Source organism: Paramisgurnus dabryanus, chromosome 23, assembly GCF_030506205.2.
Source record: "Paramisgurnus dabryanus chromosome 23, PD_genome_1.1, whole genome shotgun sequence".
NCBI classification, from domain to species: Eukaryota; Metazoa; Chordata; class Actinopteri; order Cypriniformes; family Cobitidae; genus Paramisgurnus; species Paramisgurnus dabryanus.
The window spans coordinates 7,547,211-7,563,723 of NC_133359.1; the positions used below are offsets into that span (position 1 = coordinate 7,547,211).

Consider the following 16,513-nt stretch of genomic DNA (forward strand, 5'->3'; position numbering starts at 1 on the left):
ATATCAGTGGCTAGAACCGAAATCTTACGAAATTACATTTGCACAAAGTGTGCAATGTATTTGTTTTTTCACGTTGACTAAAGTTTAAATTATTTTAAAGTCGCCATAAAACAGAAGTAGCAGTTGTCTTATTTTCCCTGTGGTGACGTATATTCGAGTAAAATGGCTTCTGAAATGAAAAAAGGTAGGGATGGACTTGAATTCGTCCATTGTGAACTTAAAGTTGGGTCCTGTTGCTAATTGCTAATCGTGATCTTTTCCCAGACCCCACCCACACGCCATACCATGGCTGTTTCTCAATGTCAAGAAATGATCCTTGGAAGCCAGAATTTCGAGGATGCTACGTCATCGACATCCGTCGAAGCACTGTTCCAATTTTGAGGATCCTCGGAATTGCAACCAAGGAGTGAGTCCTTCGTTCGAAAAATATCCTATATACAGGAAAGGATGCATACGTGTATCCTTCGCGCTCTCAAATCACCAACAATCCTATGCGCGCAGCGTCAAAGCACACCTTTTTACTGACGTAATGACGCAATGACGTGCACTTGCTAACCTGTTCCATTTACGTGTTCTCCAAATTCGTAAAGCCTCTGAAGGAAGTGACTTGGAAAGACCAATCCTGCCAAGGAAGTATCCTTGACACTGAGAAACAACCCATATGTTCGGAAGTAAAGAGATTGTTTCGAGGAGGGTAGGAGATTTGCGTTTTTGATTAAAGTTTATGACTTTACATGATTTTTAAAAATAATGTAGCTCACAGATAAGTCATTTGTAAAAATACCACAATATTACAAAACAAATTACAGTTTGTCATTTCAGTTTCATTGCGACTTTAATAAAAGTACAAAAAAAGGGGTGGCAAAGTGAAAAACTGAGATTTCTTGCCTTGTCCGGATTGAGCTTCTGGGACTCTCTCTCTGATAATCCGACATGCGTCATAAACCGGGGTGGAGGGCTCGAACTGCATCGTCTTCACCACATTGCACTGCCTCACACAAATCTTCAGCGACAGGGCCACCATTGTGACTGCTGCTCAAATGGGAGCGCCCACTACCACAGCTGTAAAAAGAGAAAGAAACCATCTCTTAGATTGAAAAAAATCTCTAAAAGCTGAAAAAGTGATGGACCAGACACTAAACACAGCAAAAAAATCAGTTCAACTTCATCATTGATTAGTAAAACATGTCTGCCACTGAAGGAAGCGAGATCAAAAGGTTTTCAGGGGTTTATAATATTAGCGCTTCACTTTTAAGTAAGACATCTGTAATGTAGTTAATAGATTAGCGAAACACCACTGCCCTTTAAATGCCGAGCACAGGAAATATCTTGCTGCTAATTGAGACTTTAGTTTAAGCTCTCATCTACCAAATATTCAATTTTATTCTGTTCTTTATACAATAAAAAATAACCTCCTTTATATGCTTTAAAAACGTGAAGAATGTGCCTAGAGAGAGAATGGGACCAAGTTTTGTAGGACTGGTTAACTTATGTAGCTAGCTAATGTAATACATAGTACTGTACTTTATTGCAATGTTAGTGCAGATGTACCGTAGTTTCATTGCCAGTAAAAAATATTTATGGCGGGTGGCAGGTAAGGCAAAAAAGTTACAATACTGTACAATGGCAAGTTGTGAAACAGACTTAAAAAAAAGTTTAAAATACACAAAGTCAAAGTTACAATTCTGTACAATCCAGGACTATCAGTCAGTGCAGCTGAAGTGATTCACAGGAGAGCATGAAGATGTCTGACCAATTCAAGAGAAGACAGATGGGGACCTTTATTTTTTATAATGGACTTGTGAATGAACCTTCTCTATTGTCTTCTCAGTCAGCAAGTACACACAAGTAGGAGTAATAGCTTTTAAGGTTCTTTTACTCTTGGTAGGGAACACAGGGGACATGCAGCGGTATTGTAGACCAGATAAAATGTCCCACAGAGACCACACACGAACACACAAGGCCAGCTTTGGTGAGAATAGTCACTCGTAACTTCTTTACAAGTTATAAGCTAAAGTGTATGAATACAATCGTGGCTGTCTCTGATGTGACTGATGTAAGAGAATCAGAATCAAAGCAATACAAAATGACCAAGAAAATAAAACATCTGCTGCGACTCTAACAACTTCACCTTTGCGGGAGATTTATCTGTAAAAAAAAACAGGACTACAAGATGCTTTTATACAAATCGACTTGCAAATGAGAAATGCATAAAAAAAAACATATGGTACAAAGTCACATTTTATGAAAAAATAAGAAAATTCAGGCCACCTTCATGCCATCCCAACGGAAAATTACTTCCTTTATACAATTAATAATTTTATATAAAAAATGTCATTGTGTTATTTTCTTATATGGGAGCCAACATGGTAAAGCTCCAAAAAGCACAAACATCCATCATTTAAGTAATCAAATGACTGCAGTTGGTTAATTTATGTCTTCTAATGCAAAACGATATGTAAATATTTTAACGATGAATATTTTGAGCATATTTAGCAATCAATCACATGTTCATATAAACGTAGTAAGTTCAAATATGTCGTAGTAGTAAGTTCAATGGTTCTTGCATCTCATGACTATTTGTCATATGAGTGTTTCGCCACGAAACACACTAGAAATATCGAAATTTGAAAGATGGGATGGTATGAGGGTGAGTTCATTTTGGGATAATTTCTATAATTGGGTGAGATATTCCTTTATGATATTTAACCAAGAAATACATAATGCCTCAAAGGAGTAACACAATGACCTGTGCGTTTGTCACCTATGACTTTAATTTTGCTGAATAAAAAAAAAATATTACAACTTCCTGACTTGAATGTGTGTATGTCAAGCAAATGCCGCTTTTTCATCTGCTGTTGGTAAAAAAAAAAACATAATTATGATTCAAGCTATAACAAACAAGCTGTGGCACAATAAGCATAGGCTATATAAAGTATGACACTGAGATGTCAGAGGACGTCCTGAAAAGATAGAGAAAGAAAAGGCTAATTGGGCATACATCGAGGTGGGCAATATGACCAAAATCGTATATGACAATAGGATTTAATTTAAGTCATAATAACAGTATCACGGAAGAGTTTTCTTTTTCTTTTAATAATGTTTTTGTTATCAAAAAAAAAAGAGATTTAGTCAAGAGCAGTGAAAGATTTTCGCTCAATGTTTATTGATTAACATGAGTAAAATTAGGTAACTTCCCCTTTAAGACCAAAGTCCGGACCTAATATACTGTTACACACCTGTTTTCTTTTTCAACTGTTTACGTTCTCTTAAACCTTAAAGGGTCGTGTTTTTAAGGATACTTTTTGACGCATATGTGTATTTAAGACCAATAAAGCGACAAAAATACTCACAGGCTCAATGAGTAGCGGATGCGCGCCTTGCGCGCTCCTCTCACACAGAAACAGCGTGCGCATTTAGCACTGTTGTTTGTGTTTCAATGGCTGAAAATGGCTTTGTGTTTTAATGGCAGTTTTAAAACTGTGGTGCTTAAATACGTGTACAACGTAAAATTTTCGTGAACACGCGCACAGCAACGTGACATGGGCGCGTAACCAGAGACTATAATTCAAAATCTCTACCGGTTGACTAATACCAACCGGTTTATCGCCCACTACAAGGCGTACACACCAAAAGCGAATTCAACGATTTGCGCGAGTAGATTAAATACAAAGTCAATGCAAAGACGTGAATAGACGAACTCACGGATATACTACAATAGACAGCCAATTGCGAATGAGGCAGCACAACTGCTGCGAAAACACGGGCTATTCGCCTCAAAGCGTCTCGGTACAAGATAAAAATATTCAACTGAAGCGAAAAATAAGCATGACACAAAGTTAAATCTCATGAGTAATCTAGAGCGAGAAACGCGATCCTATGCATTTGGTGTGTACGCAGCATTAAAGAGGTATCACCTGACCCCTTTATCTGTCACCTTTAACCTTTAAAGAGCTCTGTGCTCCCTCTCTCTCTCTGCTTTCTTTGCTCTGGCCCTGCGTGACAGACTTTACAAAATACCTCTCATTTCTTACTGTACCTCCAACCAAGCTCAAAGCATACCTACACTCACACTATTTAACCCCTACACAACATGTGATCCTATACAGAATGAACTAAATACAGAGTGAATCTTCAATAAGGTTCTGTGGAAAAGTCAATATGGCCGATTAATATCTATTGCACAAATGATGCAGAACAAATAAGGGTAAAGGGTACTTATTGTTGGGGGGGGGGGGGCTAAACTGCATGCTTTAGAAAATACAAAATAATCCAACAATAATTAAAAAAATAATTTTGGTTTAAAATAAAGTTATGTGGGTGATGACAGTAAATTAGGAATTTTCTTATTTGGGTGAACTATTCCTTTAAACCATACAAAAAACATGAAACTGAGTTTTTAAAGGCAATGGCAACATAACCAGATGTCCACTATAAACCACCCGGTCTAAACATCCCAACTTAGAAAGCAACAAACATCAATATTCTACAAAGCTAATGATCACACTGTGCGTGAATGTGGTTTTTGTAGTACTAAATCATTTTCTCATGCCCTGGTTGGTATTAGAGTCAAAACCCGTAGAGTAAAAATCTGGAAGCGTTTGCCCTCGGAACCAAAAATTCCGAATGGTTTTGGAAGATGGGCCTGAGAGCCTCCAGCTGGGATCTGTAAACATCACTGGCCAGCTGCTAGCAATGAGATGGTTGTGTTAAACAAGGACTATCTTTGTGAGACTTTTATTATAAACATTGGCACGGCAACAAAGAAATGGCGATATCAAAGGTAATACGACGGAGGTAGAATAAATGATGAAGGAAGATCTGAAGTCATAGTCTTCTACATCATGTTTCTTCAATAGAAAATACATTTTAGCCTGGGAAGACAAACAGCATATTTTGAGAAAGACTGGGATATAGACATGTGGATCTACAGTGAGCTTCCCATTCAAACATACACAAACACAAGAGCCCCACATCAGTGATTATTCAGTATACTAAGCTTCTCTGGTATGCATTAGACATACTGTTGCTTTTAACCGAGAACTTTCCACACATTACAAGAGAATGTCCGACTGTGAACCTCTTCAGATTGGGAAACTAAACATAGTTTGCATCTGGCTCCGAATGAAAGCACACTTTCAGCGTGTGTCAACTACTCTTAGTTAACTTTTGTTATTTCAAAGGAAGAACGTTTCTTTTTCATTCAAAGTAAAGTGTTTTGTAATGTACTCCAGGTCCATCAGTAAGGTGTTACTTTGAACTTATTAAAATCAATTTAATTGATAATAGTGCATAGCTTTAATATCTTTGCAGAAATATTTACATCCTATGCTAACTTATATTATGTCAGACAACAGTTAGCTTTATAATAATAATAATAATACAAGAATAATCTGAGATATTCCATTTTTGTGAAGGACTTTTGTTAGAGATCGGATTCAGAGCGATCCTCAAAACATACATGGACATGGAGCTGTTTGCCCCTAGGGCGGGTTTTATAAGTTTTGTAACCTTCTGGTGGATAATAGTGGTATTATGGAAAGCCGGAAATACTCGTCAATGGCGTTTTCTCTTAACTGACGAGATAACTCATCAATGACGGCGAAAGAGTTAATGTGGTGTATTGATATCTGCAATAAAATAAATTAAATTAATATGAAATAAAAAAATATATTAACCCAAAAAACAACCCATTTGCTGGATTAAAATTAACAAACCAACTTGATGGGTCTAGCGCAGTAATTCTTAAAGTGTGGTCCACGGACCACTAGTGGTCCGCCAAACCCCCCCAGTGGTCCCCCAAAAGATGACCTAAAGTAGGCAGGTGTTTATACAAAATTGTCACTTATTTAAGTACATTTTTAATGCACTTGCGAAACTGTGATATCAGTTCTTGACATTCTGTTTTAATAATGTAAAAATGGATCGGTGGCTAAACCAAAGATGATTCAAAAGAAAAGATCAAGCGCCAACTGAAAGCAGCTAAAATCCACAGATCTCTTAGTTTTGTAATGTACTAGTTTTTGTTTCATGTGTAAAATCCCTGTAATTTCAGTGATTTTGGACATTAAGGGGAACATTTTTTTCAGCATTTTATTGTTACCATAGTTACAACCATAGACTTCATATACCCACCACCTCAGTTTTAAACTAATGGCTCTTTGGACATTAAGTGGGACCTAGGCTGTTATATGTTTAATTGCAGTTTTTTTCACATGTGCAGTTTGTTGTTCATATTAAGCTGCAACTCATTTCACATTTACTTTTTCAAATGAAATAAAATTCTTATAATAATTTCTGAACATAGCATTGCATTTGTGTTTCAAAAAAATTTGTTTTTTACTTGAAACAGTTGCATATTAAACTTAAATTAAGCTTATCCTTCCTTTTTTGTTGTTTTTTGGGGACGTGTTAGCGTCGGATGTTAGGTGGTCCTCAGAAAAAAAATTGGAAGATAAAGTGGTCCTTGGTAGGGATGGCAAAAAACGAAAAATTTTCTTGACCGGCCACCGAGCCTCATTGGCCGGTTGAAACCGGTTAACTGATAGGCCTATTAGTTTAAAATATGCTATGCTATTTAAAATAAACAGCCATATCGAGCCGCGCCTGCAATTTCGCAACTCGCATCTCTCTGCGCTCTGCCTCCGGCTCACACACACAGACCTCACAATACTTTTTAAATCCTCTACAGCGCGAAACATGAGTCAATTATTTAATTATTGTATTACTGTATTTTATTTACTATTCGAATAAAGGAATTTATCAAAAAATAGCCTGTAGCATTTACTTTTTTTCGCAAACCTTGTGAACATGCGAAACCAAAAGCAGTGACCTCGCGCCAAATGTTTTTTTATTGGTTTATAAAGTACAAACAGACCAGTTATGAAAAACTGAGTGTGAGGGATTTGTTCACTTCACACAAAAAGATCTTGGAAAGAAAGAGATGACTAACTGTAGTAGGGTTTAGTCCACTGTCTATAATAGCCTAATTTACAGATCCCTTTTTTTAACCGACAACCGACAACTTTGACCGGTTAACGTTGATACGGTCAACCATCGGTCAAACGGTCATCGGTTAACATCCCTAGTCCTTGGGCTGAAAAAGTTTGAGAAACACTGGTCTAGCGTGTGTTCTGTCCTATATTTAACCAGCTTTTGGGCTAAAAACAACCTAATGTAGGTTGTTTTTAACCCAATGTTATTTGGGTTGTTTTTAACCCAATGTTATATAGTGTATTTTTCTAAAATATTGAATTGACTTAATTGAACATAAATTTTAAATAGTTTCAGAAATATTGGACCGAAATTGGCCCTGCTTGACAATCCCCTTGTTAAGTCTGACATCATACACCGCTTCCACATGCAAATGATCTTAAACGCCATAGGGAAATAACAGAAATCACGCTAATATACACTCGTATCATCATGCAAACTACCAAAAACATTTTTATCTCCATAACAAAATCTGAGATGACCAGACATGGAGTTTATAAAATCTAAATGTGTAATATGAATAAATAGTTCTCATGTTTAAATAATATCCTCTATTGAAATGAGTGAAGACTTAAATGCGGAAACTAGCCTGGGTGCCAGCCGTACTTAGCCACGGCCACAACATTTCAGGTCGGGAAGTTCGGTCTGGTTTCACTCCGCTGTGGCGCAACTATGCTCGAACCAAAGCTGGTCGAACCAATCAAATTGTCAGGGAGTTTTTTTTAAACGATGATGGACAAATGATCAACATTAACCACATCACCAAAGAGCGTCCGTGTTGAATCCATTTACAACAAAGATGGCTCTGATTGGTTGCAGGTCTATCCAATTGAGTGCAGAGGCCCCATAATCACAGCCCAAATGGAGCGGTATCAGACTCAAATTCTGACTAGAATTGTGTATGACAACGTCAGGCAACCCGGAAACAGTATTCCTTACGTATTAACAAGCGGATAGTTTTCCGTCTTCCTTAGTTTACACCACACCCACCCCAACATTCAGGCATTAAACTAGAAAATTGAGAAGAGATTGAGAATCTTTCATTACAGCGGAGTAAGGCCTTGATCTACATGGACCCCATTCGGTATTCGCCTCAGTCTATGACATTTATAACAATAACATTAAGATCACCGTGACCATCAACACAGACAATGGGACTCTCACTGGACTCAGCCATGTAATTTCCTGCTCCATCTCTCTTCACTTATATCATCTGATTTCCCAATGCGCATCCCTTCCTCCCCATCGATAAAAGAACATGCTTCGATTGGTTATGATTCGATCGAATTGACAAATAAATTATCTTGTAACGGTATTGGTACATTTTCAAAAGATAATGAAAAGACAGTTTAAAGTCAGTGGCTATCTGTACATTTCAAAAAATTAATTATAATTTATCATTTTTTCTACGCTGGAAGTCATCATAAGTGGTGATTCACACAATTTTCAGCAAACCCTTAAACTCTAAATATTTATACGATTACATTTGCATTCATGCATTTGGCAGACACTTAACTCCAAAGCAACTTCCAGTGCATTAAAGTAGAGTCGGGCGACTTGCGGACACCTTTAATTTTCTCAAGAAAATGTAAAAATCTAGTTCTCATTGCTCTTAGCAGCTGTGTTTCCGATCTCATGGCAACCACCAATTACCAATACTAGCACTCTGTTCAAATCCATAACCTAAAGACACAAATAATGACTTTCATATTAACGATCTAAGAGTCATCATCAGACTGCGAGTAATTGAAAAGCAGTAAACCATGCAGCTTTAAAAACAGTTTGCCTCTCTGTACACCCATTAATCAACCGTCATAAATACTGTTATGCAATTAGAAATGTGAGACTTGATGTACCACAGGCATAAAATACTACTTAGATGAATATATCAGTCCCATGTGTCCATTTGTGAAGAAATTCCTGTTTGTAATATAGTACGCTATGCAACAAAAATCAAGTAACATTGCCAAAATTGAAGAGTCCTTAAAGTCTATGGATTAACTAACTGTCAACCGACCGAAGCCTTATCCAAATTGTCTTCATCACATTATCCATTATCAGTATCAACAGTGAAATCTGCTGGAAACATTGCCTTTGTAAGTTACATCAGAGTGCACAGGGACTACGGACAGCCTTTTGAAGAGAAAGACACCGGTGCATGGTAATTGGGTTAATCGTATTTTAGGTGAAGTCACGGTCATGTCGGAGGAGGACATGTAATGTAGAAGCAGGGTGGGATACTGGTTAAATAGCAAAATTAGAGCACTTTGCAGTCCTGGAAAACCAGGTCATCTAGACAAATTCCTGCTGATGTTTTTAACAAAGAAGATTGTCTACCACACCCGGCTTAACGATTCAGGGATGCATCAAATAATAACAACATACTTGAAGTGCTTCCACGTTCCGAGGTTGCGGAACGTGGAAGCCTTGGAAAAAACTCCCAGTCTATAAACTGAGATTATGATTTCTACGAGAACATGAATGTTTTTTCCTAGGGCTGTCAATAGATTAAAATATTTAATCTAGATTACTCAAACATATCTAATCTAGTATAACTAAATTCATCATATGGGCTAGACCAAGGGTCAAACAGAAATTGCGCGTTGCTTTAATCGCTCTAGGGATGTCAATTTATGCAATTTCCCATATTCGATGATTGTTTAAATTAACGATAAGCTTGCAGGCTTCCCTGAAGAGGGTCTTTGTTTTCAGTATCCTAATGTGGCATTTACACCAGACGCGGGAGAGGCGGCAAGCACTAGTTATTTTTAAATTAAGTCAATGCAAAATACGCGAATAGGCATCCTGCGGCGCGAAATGAGCTTTGCAGAGGGAAATCTGAACTTTGCCCTGCTGAAAAAAACAGCATACCAGCAAGACCAGCATATGTTGTGTTTTGGTGCTGGTTTGCTAGTGAACACCAGCTAAACCAGCACCAGCATTAGCACCAGCAAAACCAGCACCAAACCAGCATTAGCACCAGCTAAACCAGCATAAGCACCAACATCACATGCTGGTCATACCAGCAAGACACAGCATATGTTGTGTTTTGGTGCTGGTATGCTGGTGACCACCAGCTAAACCAGCATCAAGCCAGCAAAGACCAGCAAAATTTTCCATGCTGGTTTGATGCTGAATTTTTCAGCAGGGTGGCGGATATTAACGGGATAGTTCGGCCAAAAATTATATTAAACCCATGATTTACTCACATTGAAGCCGTCTGAGATGCATATGTCCATCACATTTTCAGTTATTTTAGAAAATGTTTTAGATCTTTCAGTTAATCAAATGTAAGTTACTGTACGGGGTCCACGTCCTTCAAGTCCAAAAAATGTGCATCCATCCTTCACAAAATAAATCCAAACGGCTCCACGAATGATAAACAAAGGCCTTCTAAGGGTAATCCGTGCTGTTTTGTTGTAGAAATATCTTCATTTAAAACGTTATAAACGAAAATAACTAGCTTAACGCGGTAACGCTGCCATCTTAGTCGCGTCCGCATTTAAGATGAGAGCGTACGCAGTTTACTGAGGTTTCTCTGCTGCTGTTCTGTGCCCCTGCCCTCCAAATTTGTCATACGTCACTAAGAAAAGTGCGTACACTACGCTGATACTCTCTCCTGAATACAGAGGAGTCCAAGATGGCGGCGCTACCGGAAGCTAGTTATTTTCATTTATAAAGTTTTAAATATGGACATTTCTACAACAACACCGTGCGGATTACCCTCAGACCTTTGTTTATCATTCTGAAGCCATTTGGATTTCTTTAGGCAAGGAAATATGAATTTTTTTTGGACTTGATGGAGCTGGACCCTGTAACTTTACTGTTTAGCAGCTGGATGAAATAAGACACTTTCTAAAATAACTGAAAATGTGTTCGTATGAAAAATTATGGACATATGCATCTCGAACGGCTTCGGTATGAGTAAATCATGGGTTTAATATAATTTTTGGCCGAACTATCCCTTTAACCAATCAAGAGCTTGCTCTAATAGTGACGTGATTACAGGGAGCGAGCGGAGTCACAGAAGCCCCTCCCATGACGCAAATTTCCGCATGAATGTCTCGAATGACTAGAATTTCATGTGTGTGAAGTGAGTAAACTCAAAATGTTCAAGCGTCCAACTACGCGCGGATAATGCGTTTTTGCCGCCTTTACCGCAGCTGGTGTGAACGCACATTAAAGGTTCTCTAAGCGAATTCACGCGTTTTAGACAAATAAAACATTTTTTGTTACATACAGCACACATCTCCTCACTACCTGCTTGCTACCTGACCGCTGATCAAACTGTAAAAAAACGCGATCTCTGTAAACAGCCTAGGCTCTACAAACTTCAATATAAACACAGTGGCCAAACCTGCACCACGAAACAAAACAAAGTTTTACAGTCAATAAACGCCAATAAGGATTTGGGGGTGGGGGTTGGTCGCGTTCACGAAAGAACTGAAGGGAGGGGGAGGAGTTAGCTACGCTACGTTTGTTTGAAAACAGTTCAAATATCAACAACAAGTGACGTCGAACATATTCGCTTAGAGAGCCTTTAACAGTTTTTGCATTTTCTGTATCATACCCTATCAGATCCACTGCAGATGCCATTTCGTTGTGTTGGCAGCCAGCCTAGTCTGGCACGACATAAAAAAACCCAGGTGTGTGTTTGGCATCGAACATCTTTGTGATCATGGCTAGTTTAACTTCTCCGCGCTTGTTTCATTTGTTTCTCCGGCTGTATGTGTTTTGGCGCCACACACACATGCATGATCTTGCTTATTCGACAATCGTTAAGTTTTATTGATTGAATTCTTATCGTCAATTAATCGAAGATCGATTAATTGTTAACATCCCTAAATCACACGTTAATAAAATTAGTGGCGTTAAAACGGATTTGCATTAACGCCCTAGTTTTTACAAATGTGACCAGTCACGGAAAGTAGGGACACAAGTCGGATCTGGGCATTTTGAGTTATTCACAGATTCTGAAAGTGCAGTTTCTAAGCTTTCCAACGATGTGTAACACATGGAAATCTGATAAGATTTGAGGAAGTTGTGGCCATTTGAATATAGGAACTCAGAAATACTCAAACCGAGAAAATCGAGACGAAAGGGACTCTTCTTTTCAGCTGGGGGAGACAATAGGGCTCATTTACATCTCATTTAGCTAAGCCATGCCCCCTGTAAAACCCTTTTTGAGATGTTCTAGCATCATATGTAGTATTTTATGACCAAATGACAACCCGCAAAAATAAACATGACTCTTTTACCTTTGTGGGGATCACGTCGAATCCAGTCTGTTTCAGATTATCCAATGTCCATATTTGTCCACAAATGCGTATAATCCGTGAAATATAGATTGTTTACATCAGATTTCGCATGAATGTCTGGTAATACAATATAATATATAATCTGAAGACTATTTAAATCGTAACATGTAAGGGTATATGAGCTTACATTCCGTTAAACACATGAACCCGCCTTCAAAGTTTGTATTTAAAATAGGGAAGTAGTATAATAGATCATCCAAACAGCGCCGTCGAAAACGTGACATCCTTTAGAGAGGTTACCAATGGCTCGCTCGTTCCTCCATCAGCCAATGACTTCATGGAAAATATTGATAGACAAAACATGTAGCCAATTATATGAAGAATACAACTATATCTGTGTAACTTCTGTGTGTTTGGACTCATGCTGCGCTGCAAGAACTGACATACAGATGACGTCAAAGTACCGCGAGAGCGAGTCGAAATTAAACTACTCCGTAAGATTTCTTGAAGAGCTCTCGCGGTACTTTGACGTCTTCCGACTGCGGCGCCGCATAAAGTCAGTGACGCGGCTGACGTACGATGCGGCTGACTGTTATTTGTTCCGCCCCAGCTTCTTTTATTTTTCTTTTGTTTTGTGCGCCCGAGCTTTACAGTCTGGGGAGACGCAGGCTATAAGTTTGAAAAAAAAAAAAACTTAGCAAACATGTCTGAGGAACAGGGCAGCGCGTCACTACAGTCACGTGACTTCACGCTCGAGCCGGAAGAGAAGACAATGCTGAATAAAGTCGTAATTCTGCTATTTTTGGACCAAACTGTATTTTCGATGCATCAACACAATCTTACTGACCCACTGATGTCACATGGACTACTTTGATGATGTTTTTATTAACTTTCTGGACATGGAAACCATACATAGATTTTCAATGAAGGGGATAGAAAGCTCTCGGACTAAATCTAACGATAAAACATCTTAAACTGTGTTCCGAAGATGAACGGAGGTCTTCCGAGTTTAGAACGACATAAGGGTGAGTCATTAATTACATTATTTTCATTTTTGGGCGAACTATCCTTATTTAGTAGTCACGCTGTTCCCTTTGGGGGCGGAGGCGAAAACACAAGCTTATACAGTATGTAAATATACACACAGACAATGACGCCCCCCGCTGCACGCTAGAATCTCCGGAAAAACAAGCCTATTTTAACCGCAAAATGTACGCTTTTAAATATACAAAAACTGCTATCTCAAACATGGAGAGGCTTCTTCGTGATCTTAACTAACAGATTCTGCAATAAAACGAAAATCACAAATTTCGAAAAAAAAACTTTGTTTCTCATTTTCTCGAAACTTGTGCTGCCGACTTGAGTCCCTGGTTTCCGTGACGGGTCACAAATTAGAATCTTGTGAAAATGGTAATTATGTTCACTTTATTATCACTATAACATGGTTTGCTGCAGTACTTGGTGGCAAATATCAGGTATTATCGTAGTAAATGTGGTAAATCTGCTATTTTGAAAGCAAATTTTGTGGCTACAGCATTTTTTTTAAAGGAATATCATTGCAAAGTGCATATCAGTTCATGAAAGTATTGCCAAAAGTGCTTAGCAATAGCAAAATATTACAAGAGTGACAGAGAGCGAGAGAAATCTAATATCACTGCATTTATAAAAGACTCCTTTTAACCTATGTAAATTGTAGAAGTTTGTTTTTATCAAGCTACAGTATTGGTATTCTAGCTCACAGAAACTACAAGTCCTTGTCACTGCATAAAAGCAAAAAAGAGGCTCCTCATACGCTAAAAATACCCCACAATCTAGAACATCCTACAGCATTCTCTATCCCTCATTTTCCAGTCCTCTTTGAAATTCCCCCTCAACCATATGGCAGTTTGGCCTCTTTGAGGCTCGTTGCATCGCTCAAACTAATCACCTTGTGAAGAGTATCATGTGTTTTCAATGTCTTCCACGTTCAAACTGGCCCGCGGCACTTCCAAACACACAGTAACGCTCAAGCGATAAACTCGAGTCTTTCCGGAGCTGTACTACCCTTAGAAGTTCCGGAGAGGTTTGTTCTGATTCACATTTATTCCTTGTGATCATGTTAAAGGTCTTCGGAGACTTCAGTGATTTTGCTAACAAGCAATGGTGGGGGGGAGAAACAAAACAGAGTAGAGTCGGAAAAACAATACGCCCAAATACAGATGCTCAAACAAGAATCTGCAAATGAAAGCAAACAAACTTTTCACATGATGAACGTATTACTTATACTACCACTTAAGACGTGTTTATACCGTATAGGTATTAAAGGGGTTTTGGTCACTTTTTTAGCTGGTCAGGTTGGAAGGCCAGCTTCACCAGGCTTGGAGGACCAGCTTAAACCATCTAACCAGCCTGGTCAAGTTGGTGGGTCAGACAGTCTTCCAGCCTGACCAGCTAAAAAGTGTCCAAAACCCCTCTAAAACCAGCATGCTAAATATTTACACACACATCTTCAGGAAATGGGTTAAAGGATTAGTCAATTTTCTTTAAAAAAAATCCAGATAACTTACTCACCACCATGTCATCCAAAATGGTCTTTCTTTGTTCAGAAATTATGTTTTTTGAGAAAAACATTCCAGGATTTTTCTCATTTTAATGGACTTTAATGGACACCAACACGTAACAGTTTTAATGCAGTTTAAAATAGCAGTTTCAAAGAACTCTAAATGATCTTAAATGAGGCATAAGGATCTTATCTAGCGAAACGATTGTCATTTTTGACAAGAAAAAAAAATATGCACTTTGCACTTTTCCAGATCCGGTCGTGATGCGTCAGCGTGACCCCACGCAATGTGCGTTTTATATATGTATCACGTGACCTCCCTACGTCACTATGCATTTACGTTAGGTCGCGCTGGACCGGATCTGGACGAGAAGTTGTGCTTTAAAAGTGTATATTTGTTATTTTTATTGTCAAAAATGACAATCGTTTTGCTAGATAAGACCCTTATGCTTCGTTTGGGATCGTTTATAGTCCTTTGAAACTCCGTTGAAAAAAACTGTTACGTGTTGAGTTAAGTATTAAATGTTGGGCTCTATTAAAGTCCATTAAAATGAGAAAAATTCTGCAATGTTTTCCTCAAAAAACATAATTTCTTCTCGACTGAACAAAGAAAGACATCAACATTTTGGATGACATGGTGGTGAGTAAATTATCTGGATTTTTCTTTTAAGAAAATGGAATATTCCTTTAAGGTAATACTTTAGCATTTAAGGGTAAATACTTAAGGTTCACTTAAGGGTTTTTCTTGCAACCCATTTTTTATTAAGGGCACCCTTAACCTTATATTTAAGGGATTTCTTAGCTTAAGGACGTTCATGCAACCAGGCACAGATCGATAAGGACTTACTGATCAAAAGCCGTAGTACGTGAAAAAGTGTGCATAATATCGGCTCTGCGATTCAGAATTGTTATCGGTCAGGGATTATTAGTGTACCGTAAAACTTCAAATAATAGCCGGGTCCCAAATAGACGCCTGTCTCTTTTAGACGCCTGGTGTGACGACAGGTTTGGGTAAATAAACGCCTGTCTCAAATAAAGGCCTGGTCTGTTTTTTAGTTTCGGGTTGTATTTAATCTTCTAAAACCCGTCAGATAGTCTGTTTAAGACAGTTCTATGGTGCAGATTACACACGCTAAAGTTTTGATTACCTGTAGATGTCACGTAACAGACGCAGTCGTTCCGTTACTCATCACTATGACAACACAACGAGCTTCGTCGCCAGGATTGAGGTGATGATGACAGTAGCGAAGACGCAATCGGGAGTCGGGACCTTTCCCTGTGGGCCGGTAGTGTTTTGAGGCCGCTGATAATAGCCGGGCTTTCAGTCTTTTGTCATGCATGCACTCCCGCCACACATTGTATTTCTCGCGCGGAAACACTATTTATCATATTTAATATGCTGCAGCGCCAAAATGTATCTGGCCGCACTGCTCTCTCTCTCTCTATCAAGCCCGTCTTCCCTAGAGTTCTAGTCGGGCGAGCCAATACAAAAAAAGAGAAAGAGGCTACACAATAGCCAATCAGAAAATAGCACTGTTGTATCTGGGTAAGATTTCACGCAACAACCAATAAAAAGAACATATCCTTGTTTGCTATATTTATACTGCCAATAATTTAAGACTGTTGTTATTACACAAACTAATTTGTTAAACACATTCAAATTAAAAATAAAACGTAATATGTGGTAACCTCCTGCTGTCATGCTGGAACAATTAAATTAAAA

General features: G+C 38.4%; 1 protein-coding gene across 1 annotated transcript in view; it reads right to left on the minus strand.

The window, feature by feature from the left end:
• The window catches only part of tln2b (talin 2b), a 156,269-nt gene that overhangs the window by 88,620 nt on the left and 51,136 nt on the right, over positions 1-16,513 (minus strand). Inside the window, exon 2 of the mRNA XM_065292101.2 lies at positions 889-1,062. Coding sequence (XP_065148173.1) covers positions 889-1,024 — 136 coding nt within the window. The 5' untranslated portion in view covers positions 1,025-1,062. The remainder of the gene's footprint in view (positions 1-888; positions 1,063-16,513) is intronic.